The following is a 19,298-nucleotide window of genomic DNA, read 5'->3' as shown; positions in this document are numbered from 1 at the left end:
AGACAAAAAGATTAGTACAAAACTAAAAGATATGCAAAAGGCTTTTGATTACATATGTGAATAGTAATGTAAATGTAATACCTTTGACAACTGACAGGTGGCCAGCTATGTCTTGAACCACCTCAACATCATCTAAGGGCTATGTCGTGTCACTGCAACGATTCTCGCCTATTTCGTGCTGTCCTCATTTCCTGATGATTTTGGCACTTTGTTATTTCCTTTCCAATATATCAACTATTTTTTTTCTTTGCCTTCCCTTCGTCTTCTTTATTTATGTTAAACTCATACTGTGTCTCAATACATACCACAACAAGAACACACCATTTAGTTGTTACAGTTCTTTTTCAACTTATTTGCTGCAGCTTCTGTTATTAATGTGTCTAAATAACCAAATTTTTCATCTTCTTCAATTTATTTCTTTCCATTCGGACATCAGGTGACCACCCCATTTTGATTTGCTTTGGTTTCTGGCTATTACTTTTTAGTCGAAACTTTTTCATAACTGCTGAAAATTTGTGAAGTATATGTTGCATATGTTATTATGCATCAGATACTCAGGCAATATCAGCTGCAAATCTTACAAAGTCAATTGAAAGACCATTCTCTTCAACTTCTGATGTTTTTCCTTTTAAGATACTCAGAGATCTTTTTATGGAGGAGTTAAACAAATATGGCGATAACGAGCATCCTTGTCTTAAATCCTTCTCTAATTTTGGCTTTCCATTCTTGTCCATTAATATCTATTGTTACACTTTTGTTTTTATATATGCTTTGTATTGTTCTTGAACATTGGAAAATCCAGGATGGAATGTAACAATACTATAAAAAGGAAAGTTGTTGCTATAAGTGAATGGCAACTTTTCTTTTCATAATATTCATAATATTGTTCTCCTATATTATCAGTCTAAATGTGTATCTTTCAAGATATAAAAGGATTCTTCCAGCTAGGAATCCCTATTTACTTTTAATGTTCTCTCTAAGAAACACCACGCAATGATGGCTTCTCTGGTCCTAATTTCTGGCCTGGATTATGCAGAAGACATGGGCTATCAACCTGGACTGTGACTGAATATTTACTGGCATGATCAGAATGACCTGAATGACAGTAAAATTTTAGTGTGGAAGGATATGGGATATCATTAACTTATTTCCTAAGTACAGTAACCACGAGGGTACAGAGAATAATTTATACATAATAGATAATAGAAATCTGAAGTCGAGATCTACAAGGATATGAGAGAGGTGGCCCAGGTCAAGATCCAGCAAAAACCACACAGTACGAAGAAAGGGATCAAAGTGGGACCATGAAATATCTGTCGGGACACTAGACACTACTAAGAGCACAGAATTTAGAACATAAAAAAATTATCAACCTGTGTGAAACTAGATGTAAAGACAAGGTAATTTCAACAGTGACTTAATGACAATACTGTACAGTGGCACAGCAGTAATGTGGGAGGACGGGTCTAATGTTACGGACACACGTCATGTAGACTATAAAAATAACAAGTGACAAGGATAATGTACCCATAATGGGAGATTTCAGAGTCATATTAGGGAGTAATATTGGAAGAGGGAAAGCTGGGAGATCTGGCTTAGCAATAACTAATAACAGATGAGACCACTTACTTGAGTTTTGTGAGAAACATAACATAATGACAACAAAAACAACCTTCAAAATGAAGAAAGGAGGAGATGCACATAGAAAGATCCAAATGCAAACAGGATTCAAATTGAGTTTATATTAGTGAAGATAAGGTATATAAAGTAAATAAAGTCTAGCCATAGCTACCCAGTAATAGATGTAGACAGTGATTTGTATTATCAAAAAGATGGAGTATTGAAAGAGTCAAAGAGACAGCAGTAAGAAGGGAGTATCAACAAGAACAAACTCCCTTAACAATATGAATATGAAGATGGTATCTGTTCTTTCGGACATGTCTGGAAGAACAGATACCATCGGTGACCATACAGCTCTCTAGAATGAAATGATAATTAAATCAAGAACCCAAGCTGACGACAGGCACTACGAAGTAGTGTGTGGACATTAAGTTGGGAATGTGGGGCTCACAGCAAGCATGCAAGGGATATCCCTGCAGTCGCACTATCCTCTGTGCCCTCGGTGACTCAGATGGATAGAGTGTCTGCCATGTAAGCAGAAGATCCCGGGTTTGAGTCCTGGTAGGGACACTCATTTTAAACTGCCCCCGTTGAGGTATATCAACGCCTGTCAGCAGCTTAGGGTCTTGATTTAACTACCATTTCCCTTAAAAATAGTAGATGAAATACCGATAAAAACTGAATATAGAAAATTATGGATGATGGACATAATTACAAACTTGATTCAACAAAAAGAAACCCAAGTACATCAAGAAAGATAGAGAGTCATAAAGAACAACATATAAAAATGGATAAATGAAATATGTAGAGATATAGGACCAGATGTAAAAATGGAAAGGGTGGTAAAGCATTCAGAAAGATTAAGGAATTACAATTCAAGACAAGGACAATATCATTGTGGTAAGAGACACACAAGGAAACATATTATGAATGCAGATGAAATAGTCAACAGAAGGAGGGAATATCTTTAAGAAATTTATGAAGGACAAATAGGCCCTCCAGTTACGAAAATGGATTTTGAATCAGCACTGAAAGAACTTAGACTAAACAAAACTCTACATCTTGAACCTGTTAAACTGAAGTTGCAGTAAGGCAACTTTTTGTCCATAAGTTGTTAGTATTTTATTTCTCTCTTCATTTTCTCAAAGTGAGGACTTTGCAGCATCTGGGGGAGATGTGTTGAGAGGGCTTCTGACAACACAAGGTAGGGTTTGAATGATGTCCTGTTTTTTGAATAGATCTTTAAGGATTTTTGACTTCAGTGTTTCTGTTTCAGTGATGATGATGTTAGTGAACTTCACTGTATACTACTCAAGTTACCTTGGAAGCTGGCTTTCTGAATATCAGAGCAGATCAAAGATTGGTGATTATCTGCCTCTATGTTGACTATCTGCCTTATGGCCTTGAGATCTTGAACTACTTCTTGTTCACAGGACATTCACAGCTCCATAGAACATGAGAAATTTACACAAACTTGAAGTGAGCTGATACCAACCATTCTATGAGCCTTCTTGCTACATCGTGTAGATGTTGCCTAGTGCTTATATCATAGTATAACATAAGCATACTGCTGGGATTTAAAGCACTATTGTGGGTAGGTATGCACTACAAATCCTCTCTTTCTGCCCCCACATGCTTCACTTGTGGTATCAAAGGCATCTCAGTTGATCACACCCATTGTGCTGCTCACAGCTATGTGGGGGATGGCACTTTTGAACCTCTTGCCAGTATGCCAGGTTGAGCTTGTTCTTCCTTTCTTCACTTTCTCTGAGGGAGACATTCAGTAAGGACATGAAACTGATGTAGATGATACTACTAAACATAACTTTGTGTCAGTGTATCAGCATTCACGAATATTTGTTACAGTCAAGAACCTCACTCTCTTTGTATACAACTTGGCACTGCCAAATAACTTACAGCATTCAAAGTTACGTATAACTCATTATTAAGTGTACATATTGTAATTAAACTTATTAATGTGTTACCTGTGTCTGATTGTGCTTACTGGCCACCTCCACTATTCACACAATCACTGTTAATGTACATGAAATTACAATATATTAAGTAATAACAGATAAAAAATGAAATGTTTATGAACCTGAAAAAAGTCAATCCATAAGTTTAAGTAAACGCAATCGACAACAGAGCAAGAATCAGCTTAATTTTTCAAGGAGCTCCTCGACAGAATAGGATGACTCATGAGGAAACTCTTCAGTTTCAATTTGTAAGTGCATGGATTACTGCTAAGATTTTGGAGTTCGAGTGGTACCTTATTGAAAATGGATGCAGCAGTATACTGCACACCTTTCTGCACAAGACTTAAGGAAGTCTGATACAAATGCAGGTTTGATTTCTGTCAAGTATTAACTGAGTGAAAGCTGCTTATTCTTGGGAATAACCTAATATTGTTAACAAGAAATGACAGCAAGGAAAATAGATATTGAGAGGCCAATGACAAAATACCCAGACTAGTGAATAGGGGTCAACAAGAGGTTCATGAACTTACACCACTTATTGCCCGAACTGCCCATTTCTGAGCCAAAAATATCCTTTTAGAATGGTGAAACTACCAAAATATAATACCATATGACATAATCAAAAGAAAATAAGCAAAGAAGACTAATTTTTATGTCAGACGATCACACACTTCAGATACCGTTCAAATAGTAAAAATGGTAGCATTAAGACCTTGTACAAGAGGCTGAATGTGGGCTTTCCATGACAGTTTACTGTCTATCTGAACACCAAGAAATTTGAACTGTTCAGTTTCACTAATCATATGCCCATTCTGTGAAATTAGAATTTCAGGTTTTGTTGAATTGTGTGTTGGAAACTGTAAAAACTGTGTCTTACTGTGATTTAGTAGTTTATTTTCTACAAGCCATGAATGTAGGTCATGAACTGCACTATTTGAAACTGAGCCAATGTTGCACACAACATCCTTTACTACCAGGCTAGTGTCATCAACATACAGAAATATTTTAGAGTTACCCATAACACTAGAGGCACATTATTTACATAAATAAGGAACAGGAAGGAGTGGCCCCAGTGCTGATCCCTCGGGCACCCCCCCCCCCTCCTTCTCCCCCCCACTTGACTGTACCCACTCATACTCTACATCACAGACATTCTCACCATTTTGAAGAACGACCTTTCGCTACCTGTTGCTGAAGTAAGAGGTAAATCAATTGTGAGCTACTCCCCGTATTCCGTAATGGTCCAGCTTCTGGAGCAATGTTTTGTGATCAACACAATCAACTTTAATTTCCATGAAGGTACATGGCCACTGACAAATATATGAAGAATTTTTTGACTGTCTTTTGTCAAGTTCACAGAATAAACATTCAGAAGCCCTGATTACTTATGGTCAGTCAGTACAGATTTTTTAGTTGGCCATTTGCAATAAGCTATTAGAATGAATAGTATTTTTCAATTAAATTTAGCATAGCAGGAATATGTTATTGACATATTTCCAAAAAATTACACGCAGAATGACTGAACACTGCTTCAGTGGATATGGATGGTTGATAGCTAATCTAGAAATGGATGACATGGCACTGTGTGACACACTGAAAGTGTACGGTAGTCAAAAAATTAAAAATAATCAGTCCTGCTTCATTAACAAGTAAAGCAAAGGAAAGGCTTCCCTTTAACATCTGCTGCTGTTCTACTGTTAAATTATGAAGCACACCTTCTTACTATGTGGCATATTGAACACATACGCCACATGCACCACAAATATGTGGATCCTCTTATTACAGTAAAAAGGCAGAGAAAAACATTATATACATGGTGGTGCAGTGCTACTTCATCTTATTTCTTTGACTGGAAGGAAATATTATGGCGATAAAGCTGATAAGCTGATTCACCAGCTGCAGCTCTCTCTCTCTCTCTCTCTCTCTCTCTCTTTTCTTCCCGGCATGTCCGTGGAAAGGTTCCTCGACTACTGTGTCAGCTCCCTTATTTTCCTGTATTTTGATCCACCACTGTATCTACGAGGGTTATTCCAAAAGTAAGGTCCGATTCGCCGTAACTATTGAAATTTGGCGCCAATGACAAAACACCCATGCGCGCCGACTCCCGGCAAGCCTTGCGCGTCAAACGCCGCCATTCGCTTTGTTACTGTTGCTGAGTGTAGTTCACAGTGTCACTTTACAATGTTTAAGACAATTGATCAGCCCGCCGATTGTGAAGTAAGGGCAGTGATACGGTTTTTGTCTGCAAGAAACAATTCAGCGGCGGAAATCCATCGGCAGATTACTGAAGTGTACGGTCCTAACATAATGAGCGACAGTAAAGTGCGCAAGTGGGTGCGAGCTTTTAATGAAGGACAGGATAATGTGCACGATGAACCATGGTGTGGCCGACCATCAGTGATTTCAGACGATATGGTCAATGCGGTTGACAAAAAAATTCGTGAAGATCGCCGATTCACTATTACAGACGTAGACATGCATTATCCGAATGTGAGTAGAACAACTTTGTACAGAATTGTGTCTGAACATTTGAAGTTTCACAAATTGTGTGCCCGTTGGGTTCCCAGGCTGCTTACTGAGCCCCAACGAATGAAAAGAATGGCTTTTGCTCTTGATTTTTTGGAGCGATATCATAAGGAAGGTGACAGTCTTTTAGACAATGTTGTCACAGGGGATGAGACATGGGTTTCTCACATCACTCCAGAGTCTAAACGTCAGTCAATGCAATGGCGTCACACGTCATCGCCAGTCAAGGTCAAGGCAAAGCAGACAATCTCAACACGTAAGGTTATGGCGACTGTGTTCTGGGATAGACGTGGAGTATTGTTAGTCGACTTTATGGAGAGAGGAACAACGATTAATAAAGCCGCCTACTGCGCTACCCTGACTAAACTTCGACGTGCAATCCAGAATAAGCGACGTGGTCTTTTGTCGTCTGGAATCTTGTTGTTGCATGACAATGCCAGACCCCACACTGCAAATGAAACGCAAGCTCTGATCAAGAAATTTGGATGGGAACAGATGGACCATCCTCCTTACAGTCCGGACCTGGCGCCAAGTGATTTCCACCTGTTCCGTTACTTAAAGGAGTTTCTCGGCGGCAAGCGCTTCGACACAGATGATGAAGTGAAAGAAGCAGTTAAGGACTGGTTATCGTCACAGGCGGCCGATTTCTATAACATGGGCATTCAAAAGCTTGTTGAACGATGTGACAAATGTTTAAATAAGTATGGAAGTTATGTAGAAAAATAGATAAAGATGTAAGGAATGTAAATAAAACAATTGTTTTGAAAAAACATTTTAGTTTTGATTTTTTTTTATAACCGGACCTTACTTTTGGAATAACCCTCGTATAATGATGATATTTTTTTCATTGCTTTTCTCACATGAGGCAGGAATCAAGAACAAATGAATCATTTTCTCTACTGGATTTATTTCTTGAAGATTCACAAGCTGTTTTGCAGCACAAACTGATGATTTGCCTGGCAGATAAATCCTGAAGAAATGGTCAAGGGAAAGAAATGAAAAGCAAAGAGAGACCCAATAAGTTAATTTCTGGTGAACAGTGAAGGAGCAGATAACTAAAGTACATATTAGATAATGCCCATGCTAATATTAACATGAACTGTTTATTCTTAAAGTGATTACTATTTAAATATGTAGTGAATAAGATGAAACGTTTTATAAAGATTCTTCATTGATTTAAAAGGAATGCTCTGACCTTTGCTGCCAAAAGCTAATTAGGCTGAACTGAATTGTATTGTTAATTGACCTTCATGTCTACAAAAGTGGCACAAGCATAAGGCATTGGACAAGTCAATTTACATATGTACAGGTAAAAGTGATTTCGATTCATACATATTTAAAATTACAAATAATACACTTCATACATTTAAATAATCTTCAATGGAGTAGAAATATTGAGGTTTTGACCTCACTGTTTGCTTTTATGCTTTTGAGAAGTTAGTTATGACATATAACTCACATATGGAAAGTACCTTTCTGACAAGGATTTCTTGCTTCGGGTCAAATGTACATTTTTATTTTCTCCAGTAATAGTAATCATGAGTACCAGAGTTTTTTGCAATCTGCTGTTCTTACCTGATCTCTCCCTCTGACTGAAATCAGTCAACACATTACTTAATTTGCATGGACATATATAATTTATTTTTATTTATAACATTCCTTCCAAATTGGTAAGAGGAAAATGTGATAAACATAAAATTTACTACAATCAATATTTATTGCTTGTAACTATTTCAAAAGTGTGAAATAGCGATACAATGTTCCAGATCTATATTTTTTATATACAAGAACATACAATTAAGGTCAATATTTGACAGCCATATGAATAGCAAATAGACTCCACTGTTTTTATATAGAACTGGACAGCAGTTGGGAATGAGTCTGACCTAATGTTTACATGTTTTCAAGAATGCCATTCATATTTAATTGATATTTACTCTGAGGAGACGAAAACTGATAGCTTACTAGAGACCGAAAATTAAATGAAATGATGATGACAGACTTGGAACTGCCGTGATGTGTTCAAAATAATTTTCTGTGTTAATGTTCTATAAGGTGCCACCACCTTGGTGTTATGATTGTAGCACATTTGCTGTATCATGAGAAATATGAAGTATCTCTACTTCAGGGTAAGTTTGATACAAAGCTGACAGTAAATCAGAATTTCTGTGACACGGCCAAGAATCTACAAGGAAAATCGATTTCATACCACAAAATTAACAATTAAAAATAATCCAAAGTTTCCAGCTGATTTCCAAAGACAACAAGTGATGTAACTATCATGTAATCATTGCTGGAGACTTTTATCACCCAACAATTGATTGGGAAAATTATAGTTTTGTTACTGGTGGACATACAAGACAGCTTGTGAACCATTACTATGAGCCTTCTCTGAAAGCCACATAGAACAGATAGTTCATAATCCCACTCATGATGGAAATATATTAGATCTAATGGCATCAAATAGACCTGATCTCTTTGTGGATGTCCACAAAACTGGTACAGTGACCATGATGTAGTTGTGGCAATGATGATTACCAAAGTACAAAGGACAACTACTCTAAATAGGAAGATGTAAGTAATCTAGATAAAATGCAGTAGTGACATATCTCAATGAGAAACTTGAAACTATTAGTGCAGAACAGAAGCATGTAGACGGACTATGGCTCAAGTTTAAAAGAATACTTGACCATGCACTGGATAGATATGTACCCAAGAGAATAGAGAATAGGTCATAGTAGGAGCGACCTTCCCTGGTATATAGTCACTGTAAAGAAAATTCTAAAAAAAACAAGACCTACTGCATAACAGGTGTAAAACAAAGTAGAGGGCTGTAGATGCAGAAATGCTGAATGAAATGCACTTGGCTGTCAAGACAGCAGTGCATGAAGCCTTCAATGACTACCAAAGCAGACTATTGTCATATTGTCTTTCTCAAAACCCAAAGAAATTCTGGTTGTATGTAAAGGCTGTTAGCAACACCAAAGTTAGTGCTTAATCACTTGCAAATGATACAGGAACTGAAATGACATGAATGAAATAAGTGTGCCAGTGATGTTGAGCAACAACTGAAATCATAAAAAAAGGTCTAGGGCCTAATGGAACTCCTATCAGATTATATACTGAATTTGTGGCTGAGTTAGTCCTTCTCCTAACTATAATCTATCATACACCCTTCAAACAAAAAACCATGCCCACTAGTTGGATGAAAGCACAGGTCACATCCATTCACAATATGGGTAGTAGAAGTGATCCACAAAACTACAGTCCAGTATCCTTGACATCAATTTGTTTAACAATCTTAGAACATATTCTGAGCTCAAAGATAATTAGGTATCTTGAACAGAATGACCTCTGTAATGTCAACCAGCATGTATTCCATAAACATCAATCATAAGAAACCCAATTTGCACTTTTCTCACATTACATATTGAGAGCTTTGGATTATTATTTGCTGTTAAATTTTTTTATAAATGTAAAAAAATGGGATCTAGAATATGTATGTGCTATATGACTGTATTATACTGTATATATAAAATGATGGACCCACAGTATAGAATTACTGCAATTAAATGTCCTGTAATTTAGGTACATAGATTATGTATGCCTCATAAAATCCGTTCAGTTTACAGTATCTAAAATTTTGTAACTATGATGTTAATTTCCAGAAATGTTGTGGCTAAAATTTATTAGTTATCTTGGCAATACTATAGTTAGAATCAGCAAATATGTACTTGAGCTTACTCCATAGATGTACATCGTAAGCTGATAAATAAATAAATACATAAAAGCCAGTCAGGTAGAGGCAGTATTTCTTAATTTCTGAAAAACATTTGACTCACTACCACATCTACATTATTGTCAAAGTATGACCATATGGGGGTATCAAGTGAAATTTGTGACTAGAGTGATGATGTTTTGGTAAGGAGAATGCAGCTTGTTATCTCGATGGAGAGTCATTTCAGATGCAAAAGAAAATTCAGGCGCACCCCAGGAAAGTTTATTGGGACCCTTGCTGTTCATTTTGCACATTAATGATCCTATGGACAATGTGAATAGTAATCTCAGACTTTTTGCTGACGATGCAGTTAGCTACAGTGAATTACAGTCTGAATGAAGCTGCATAAATACTCAGTCAGATCTTGAAAGATTTCAAAGTGTGTAGATTGGCAATGTGCTTGAAAGTTCAGAAATCTAAAATTCTGCATTCCACAAAATTAAAAAAACAGTATCCTATGACTATAATATCAATGAGTCACAGGTAGAATTGGCCAACTCCTACAAATACCTGGGTTTAACACTTTGTAGAGACATGAAATGGAATGAGCACATAGACTGGGTCATGAATAAAGCAGGTGGTGGACTTAATTTTGTTTGTAGAATACTGAGAAAAATGCAGCCAGACTACAAATGAGATTGCTTACAAATCATTTATGTGAACAGGTCTGGAATATTGATCTAGTGTGTGGGACTCATATCAAATAGCATTAGCAGGGTATATTGAATGTGTATAGAGAAGAGCAGCACAGTTGAAGCTGAACTGGCAGACTCTTGAAGATAGATGTAAACTATCCTGAGAAAGGTTACTGACACAGTTTCAAGAACCAGCTTCAAATGATGAGTTTGGTAATACCATACAACCCTCTGTCTATCACTCACATAGGGATCATGAGGAAAAGATTATATTAATCACAGCTCACACAGAAGCATTTACACAGTCATTCTTGCCACACTCAGTATGAGAATGGAATGGAAAGAAACCCTCTGCCATGCAATTCACAGTGGTTTTCAGAGTATGGCTGTAGATGTATGTGTAGGTGTAAAAATCCAGAAAAAGCAAAATAGGTGCCGGTGAACAGCTAACTCACACCAGTACTGACCTATGGTATTGAAGCATGCACCCCCACAAAGAGAGAGCCAAAGACTCCATGCATCAGAGATGAAATTCCTTAGATCCACCTTCCAGAAGACCAAAATGGATAAGTTAAGCAATGAGGAGATAAGGAAGAACACTGGAATCAAGACATCCATTTTAGACCAAATCCGCACATCCAGACTACAGTGGTACTGGCATGCGATGAAGTTGCAGCCAACAAGAACAGCCCAAATAAATCAGGAAAGAAAAGTGGAAGGAAAACATCCTGTAGGAACACCCAGAAACCACTGGCTGGATATGGTCAAGGAAGACCTCACGTCAGAGGAAGGACAATGGATATTGATTTCCATGAGAGGTTATACATGGACAGAAGGAAATGGAAGTGGTTTATTAACAGATTAGAACTGTACAATGTTGTTGTTGTTGTTGTTGTTGATGATGATGATGATAAAATACTTATTACTGAATATATGGAAATAATTCTTTACAGAAACTCAATACAACAGTATCAAGATCTCATTATTACCTTCAGTTTTATTCTTAGAGTGCAGAACACACATATTTGCATGTCTAAATGCAATTAGCATACCTGATGATAGAATTATTTGTTGCCTTATAGCAGGTAGTATAGGATTTATTCGTTTCTAGGCCCAGCAATTTGAGACTGCGTTGAAATGCTGACAAAAAGTCCTGTATTTCTTCATCCTCATCTGTTTTCTCAAATGTTACACGTTTCTTTGGTTCACAGCTTCTGGCACGTACTCTTCTATTATTTCTCCTGTATTGAAACAGACACAAAAAAATCAGTTAATCTTCTATGAACGCTCACAAACATAGCCTCAAACTGGTGAATGATAGCTAGGTTGATGAGACATTCGTAAGACTGAAGCATCTCAGCAAATCTGAGAGACCATAAGGCACTGAGAAATAAGTGTTCATTGCTCATGAGACAACAATAAATTAAAGTAACATACATTAGTCAAAGAGTAAGTACGATGCTACTCACAACCAATACTGTATGGTGTAAGTGCACTATATCTACCGATGCTAAGTTCTTTGATAACCTGGCAGAGACAGTCATCGGGCATTGTAGTGTTGACAATGCATGGCCTTTAAGTCTAATGTCCTGAAGTGGACTGACAGCCACAACCTCTTTTACAGAAATGTTCTTGGAAGGTCTTGGTATTTCAAATGGGTCTAAAATAACACACACTATCTTTGCACTTCCGTCAGGCTGATACATTTAGCAGCAGTTTAAAAAACAAGAAATAATTAGATGCAAATGCTTGCTATAGCATTTACACAGGGTGATGTTTACCAGTAGAATTCAAGCAGATAAAATGCCAGAAAACTTCAACCATAAGGCATCACTTCCACCAGAAACATCCGTATCATATAGTGTTGCCAGTTCATGTAGGAGCTCGGTCCATCGAGCAGACCTAGTATCCATGGCTGCCGGCCTGTGGCTAGAGTTCACGTGAAAGACTGAACGATGAGTAATAATAATAATAATAATAATAATAATAATAATAATAATAATAATAATAACAGCTTCATTCAACATTGAATGGTACACTGCACATGTACAAAGAAACAGTAATGATTAAAGTTATTTTTACAATACATAAGACACATTCTTTTACAACAAAATTACAATAAGATGTTTACTGATTTCTATTCACATAATTTCTCAAAGCATTTGTTGTTCTTCATATAAGTATAGTACTCTTCTAATGTGTAGAAAGGGTGTTTTACTAAAAATTTCTTAAGCTGATGTTTCAGTTTAATTGTAGATAATTTTTCCACGGTGTAATGTTCCTTTTTGATACAAAAACCAGTTTGTGCCAAAAAGGAACATTACACCATGAAAAAATTATCTACAATAAATTGCCAAGAGAAATTAAAGTAAAGACTGATGTAAAAAATTTTAAAGCAGCATTAAAAGAATATCGGTTGACACATTGCTTTTATAGCGTGGAAGAGTTCCTCCAAAATCCTCGAGAGTCTAAGTGATGATTATGCAAATACTGTAACCATTAATATTGGCCTATAAATACATTCAGATGTAATTCTCAAGTTTCTAATGGGGTTCAAGTATAACTTGTATACCAACTTGCCCAGTATATGAAGTAAAATTCTGTGAATGTAATTTTCTTGTGTACATGTCAGTTGATAGTATAGAAGAATTCCTCAAAAATCCTTAGAGCTTAAGTGAGAATCATGCAAATACTTTAATCGTTAATATTGGCTTATACATGTATTCAGTTGTAAACTTCAAGTTTATAATGTGGTTTAATTATAACTTGCACATTGACTTGCCCAGTATATGAAGTGCTGTAAAATTTTGTGAACATAATTTTCTAGTTTCTAAAGTGTTTTAATTGTAAGATATACTTTGACCTGTCCAATATCTGATGTGCTGTACTGTACATGTAAGATTTACTGGACCAATAAATACAATACAATACAAAAGAGCCATGACTGCACTAGGCAGTGCATTAGCTAATTTCATACCTGCATACTGAGGCCCCTTTTCGTAAAGTGCTGTTCTGTGGCTGCCAGTGTAAAATTTTTCTTTGTTTCTAGTATTGTACCGGTGGAAATCTGAAAAAGTGTTTGGGTGCAGTCTTTTGACAAGCAATATGGCTTTTAGAATGTATGTGTTTGTAACAATTAACTCCTCTGTTTTTGGAAACAAGTTGCAACAAGATTCCCTATATTTTGCTCCACAGACTATTCTCACACCCCTTTTTTGAAGAATGAGTAGCTTATCTAGATTAGCTTTGGTTGTTGCCCCCTAAATTTCAATACCATAGTTCAAGTGAGAGGAGAAAAGAGCATGGCATGCAGTCTTTAGGACTACAGTGTCTCTACAGAACTTGCTAATAGTACTGATTGCAAATATATTTTTTGACAACTTAGTTGCTAGGGAGTCAATATGTGTGTCCCATTTCAGGTTGCTTTGGATTGTTATGCCAAGGAATTTTACACTATATTCTTTCTTTACCAATTTGTTGCCAATGTATAATTTAATTTCATTATTCAAACTACTTTTCTTAAACTCCATCAAACATGTTTTACTGGTGCTTACATTTAAGTGTCTTTCATTAAAAAACTGAACAATCTCTTTTGTCACATTATTACACTCGGCCTCTAGTTCATTACATGATTCCTTTTTACACACAATGGACGTGTCATTGGCATACAGAACAATTTTGGAATTTATAGTACAGTATTTAATATCATTTACATAGATCAAGAACAGAAGGGGGCCCAACACCGAGCCCTGGGACACGCCATATTTTATGCAAATGATCTCTGATTTGTAGACACCATTTTCCATTTTAAGTAGAACAAACTGTTTTCTATTACTCATATAAAACTTTATTAGGTCATAAGCAGCGCCTCTAATGCCCATGTTCCACAGCTTGTCTAATAGGATGTCAACATTCACACAATCAAAGGCTTTTTCCACGTCTAGGTTTACACCTGCCACATGTTCCTGGCTTTCAATACACCCTAACACCTCTTCAATTAGTTGAGCAGCTGCAGTGCTAGTTGATTTACCTTTTAGGAATCCATTTTGATTTTCAAACATCAGGTTGTGTTTGTTAAGAAAGTTTATAATCCTGTTGTATATAGCTTTCTCAACTATTTTGGAAAAGACAGGAAGGAATGAGACTGGTCTGTAGTTTTCTATTTTGTTGTTGTCACCTTTCTTAAAAATGGGTGTTACCTGTGCTATTTTTAGTCTGTCTGGAAAGGTGCCTGATTCTATTATATTTTTGACTGCTACAGACAGAGGTACAGAGACATTTTGGCTACAGGCTTTTAAAACATTAATATTTAGGCCATCATCCCCAGCTGAATTAGAGGGTTTTAGAGACCTGATGATTCCCATTATTTCTGCACAGTTTTTGGGGACTAGGTATATACTATGGTCACATGTATTACCTTTAAAACTGTAATGCATGTTTTTATGTTTGTCATTTATGGCTTCCCTTATGGGAGAAAAATATTCATTAAAAATATGTACACTTTCCAATTGGTCTTTTATGAGCATACCATTGTGGTTAATAGTAAAGTCCATACAGGACCTGTCACTCCAGTTTCCAAAACTGTTTATGATTGCCCAGATGCCAGCAGTTATGTTGTGTGAGTTTTGAAGCTTATTTGCGACATAGTTGCTCCTGGTCTGTGTGAGTAAGTCCTTATAGTGTGCTTGATATATTTTGAAGGCTTCCATTAGCTCAGGAATTTCTCTATTATTCAGCATTGCACTGTGGAGTAGTTTTAATTTTTCCCTCGCTTCAGTGACATTAGTATTTACCCAAATATTTTTGTTTATATTTTTTGTTTGTTTCTTTTTTGTGATTACAACTGGGCATGTGGTATCAAAGCAGTAATAGAAGTCAGCAGCAAAGCTATCATATGAAAAGCTATTATTTTCAAACCATTTTATTTGTGCTAGCAAGCAGTTTAGTATGTTTATGTTGTCATTATACATTATTCTTTTAGTTACAAACTATTGCTTTGTGGTGACAGTGGGGCCTCATGGAGCTCCAATTTAAGCTGTACTGCATGGTAATCTGAGATGGCATTTTGAAACTGATGCACTGTGTGATAGGTGGGTCATGTTTGTTATTATGTTGTCAAGACATGTTTTACTATTGCCAATTTCTCTAGTGGGTTCCCAAATGAGTGGGGTCAGGTTAAATTCATCACACAGGTGATGTAACTTTTTGGTGCTGACATCATTTGTTAATAAATCTATATTTATATCCCCTGGAACTATAATATTTACAGGACCATTTGGCTCAGAAAATGTTGTGTCTATATATACAAGCAAGTCAGAAAGATTTAAGAAAACAGTATCTGTATTTGCTGCAGGTGGCCTGTAAACACCGATAACTGTTATGTTATCTCTATCCCATTTTAGGTTTATTGCAGCAAATTCTGAGACTCCTTCCAAGCAGAAGGCACTCACATCAACAACATTAAAATTACTTTCATTTACAGTGAAAATTGCTACACCTCCCCCTGTCTTGTCTTTTCTACTGAAGGCTGTGCAGAATTTCATACACAGTGGTTGACTAATGCTAATCAGAGCTTCATTGTACCAATGTTCAGTTACAACTAATATATCGGGTTTGTCAATCCGTGAAATTACATCTAGATCATTATGCTTATTTCTAAGACTACCAAGATTCTGGTGTATGATTTTAAGGCTGAGTTTTACCTGCTGGACCTTAGAAGATAATTTTGGACTAGTGATGAGGCCAGCAGGCTTTACAAGTTTCCCTGGCTTGCCAGCGGTGGCTGGTGTTGTGGCAGATTTTGTTGAGGTGGGTTGTACCACCCCATGGCAATGGACTTCTTTTCATCATTTTGTGAACAAGTAGTGAGTAGTCATGTTAACACCTCAAAAAATTCTGCATGCAACCACAAAACTTGGTGATACTGTTAGTGTTTCACTACATATTTACCCTGCAATGTGACATGTATCTCCCAATGGGAGAGACCTCAGTTGTAGGAGTTTGAAGTTTGGCTGTTCAGGAAACAGTTCACCTCAGAAATCAACTCATTGTCATTCTGGAAATGCAAGCCATGCAATGGAAAGACAAAAAGAGACATGAGGTGTCACGTCAAAAGAATATAGAGGGAGGAAGGAGGGTGAGCCAATATTAGATAGCCCAAAAATGTTAGAGAGTGTGTGTGTGTGTGTGTGTGTGTGTGTGTGTGTGTGGCCCTTGCTCCTTTTTCTGGGGGGGGGGGGGGGGGGGGGGGAAGATGGGGGAGGGGGGCATATCTAGTGATAGACAACACAGCATTTGTCCATGATTATTGGCTAGCTTATGAAGTCTTCTTGGTTGGCTTGGCACAGGTGTAACATTTCTGCTGCTGTGCATATTCTGTACCTTTCTTTCAATGCCTCTGATCAGTTGCAGAACACAGCAGAAAGTAGCCTTTGTCATGTACAAAATGTCATGCAAGATGCTAAAAACTGATCAGCGACTAATTTTCAGTTTTTCCATTATCACCTCTCGTAATCCTGCCAGAACTAGAAATGCATAGATCAGTATACACTAGGCTCTATCTGGCAAATCCTTGCACCTATCGGTGCTGAATTAATGGAAGTGCCAATTACTGAGAGTCTTAAACTTAGTGTAAACACACAGGGATTATACTTTATTAAAATCCAAAGATACATTCATTTTCATAGAAAACTTAGTCTTTGAGTGTGTCCAAAATTTCTAATTGTCACAATGACAATATGCAATGACAGTATTCTGTATGACGTAATGGCTTTGCAACCATTAAATCTGTACTGCATGTATTTGATTGTTGTATAATGTACTCTGGGAAGATGTCTACAGCTGCAGCACCAGCAGTGTGAGGTATAATGTGTTCTCTTCCCCTGTGCCCTATTCTTCATCATTTTAATGATAACTTTCCTTTAAACTTTTAATTCTCTCTTCAGCTGTTAAGATTTGCCCATAAACAGTTGATGGTGGTGATGATAATGATGATGATGATGTCAGTTTGTGGGGTGCTCAACATCGTGGTCATCAGCGCCCATACAAATTCCAGTCTTTCCATTTCTGGCCTCGCCATTATCCAATTGATGATGAGGACAACACAAACACTCAGTCCCTGGGTAAAGAAAATTGCCTACCCACCAGGAATTGAACCCAGGACCTCGTGATCCAGAGGCAGAAACACTAGCCCCTAGACCACAAGCTGCAGACCATAAACAGTTGCTCATTCAACGCTGTACTCAGCGGCAATGGCTTTCGGCAAAGAACCTCAGTTCAACTTATCTCTAACTTCCAGTGCTTGAGGCCTAGCATAATGTGTTCCTCTTGGGAGCCATCATACTGAATCATAAAGAAAGCCACAATTTAAACATGTATAGCATTCTTTAACATTATAATTATCTAACAACACTGTTGTGCATAACAGTTCATTATTGATGTGTTATCTCTGCTTGAGTGACTAGAAGCTGGATGTAGAGTGGATTACTGAGGGTGAGATCAGTGAGAGTTTAGTGTAATTACAGATATGTCAAATGGGGTCATTAGGTGGAGTGCAGAATTGTACACCTGCTGGTACCAGTACACATGAAGCATGGTTTGTATTCGAGTGCTTCCTGGCCTGACAAAGTTACAGTGTTCTAACATTTGACTTAGTCATTAAATCTCCAGAATACTTTAATTGCAAAAAGATGTCCACCTCTAAAAGGATTTGTTTGTGTTTGGTTCAAGAAGGATCAGGATCTATTATTTTCTGTGATTTATTTGTACATTTTGTTCAATAAAACCTGTGTTACTGAAGAAGCAGGCTTACAACAGCCTCATCTGTGACATGGCAGGTTTCGAGCACCAGGGCCTCCACTCCTCTCATTATTCCTGGTGCTTCATAAAAAGATGGTCTGCCATTTCTTTTTTCAGACTTGTTCCAGCTCCTGCACTACAGGGTGCTAAAAAAGTGTTGAATATTTTGAGGGGTGGTAGTACCCAAAAAAAGTCTGGTAAACAAGGGTTCTAAAATGCATACCTTAAAAGCTGTGAACACTTGTTCATCTTTGACAGAGCAAAATGCATCTCTTCCACTGCAAGCTCTTTCCTTTTATGTTTTGGTAGGAGACGTATGGACCAACACAAGAAAAAAATATCCCGTAAACATGAGCTCTAAAATGCTCCCCTTCAGAGCTATAAGGACTTGCACTTGTTAAATAGAAGAGATGTGTTTCATGGTATTGAAGATGAACAATTGCTCATAGCTCTTACAGTATGCATTTAGAGCTCATGTTTACTGGATATTTTTACCCATATTGGTCCCTACTACCTCCTCCCAAAATATGGAAAGCAAAGAGCTTGAAGAAGAAGAGAGATTTTTCATAATATCTATGATGAACAAGTGCTCATAGCTCTTAAGGTATACATTTTGGAGCCTATACTTACTAGACTTTTTTTCTTGTATTGGTAGGTACTAACACCTCCAAACACCCTGTATGTGATGGTGCATTTGCTGTACACTTCCACCAACTTGGCATGAATTGTTGTAGCGTTGTCCCCCTTCAAAAGCACAAAATGTATTAACACACAATACTCCACTTTATCAGTGAGCTGTGCCATTTTTTTTCTCCTCTAGTGGTATGCTACAGTACTAAGGCATGAGGACTTCAGTGTGCAGGAGGACTGCAGACATAAACCTGTATATATGAACAAATTAACTGTGTAACTTTTACTTTTTATAATGCAATAGTTAAAACTTTATGACTGCCCCTTGTATCAGCA

At 37.1% G+C, this 19,298-nt stretch overlaps 1 protein-coding gene across 3 annotated transcripts in view; it reads right to left on the bottom strand.

The window, feature by feature from the left end:
• LOC124794386 (protein maph-9-like) overlaps positions 1–19,298 on the bottom strand; it is a 155,177-nt gene that overhangs the window by 121,703 nt on the left and 14,176 nt on the right. For all 3 annotated transcript variants that reach the window (XR_007016584.1, XM_047258093.1, XM_047258091.1), the window contains exon 2: positions 11,588–11,776. Coding sequence is in view for 2 of the 3 variants with exons in the window: in XM_047258093.1 (XP_047114049.1) it covers positions 11,588–11,776 (189 nt within the window). In the remaining variant the exon portion in view is untranslated. The remainder of the gene's footprint in view (positions 1–11,587; positions 11,777–19,298) is intronic.

This window comes from Schistocerca piceifrons, chromosome 1, assembly GCF_021461385.2.
Source record: "Schistocerca piceifrons isolate TAMUIC-IGC-003096 chromosome 1, iqSchPice1.1, whole genome shotgun sequence".
Lineage (NCBI taxonomy): Eukaryota > Metazoa > Arthropoda > Insecta > Orthoptera > Acrididae > Schistocerca > Schistocerca piceifrons.
This window is presented reverse-complemented; position numbering and strand designations above follow the sequence as displayed.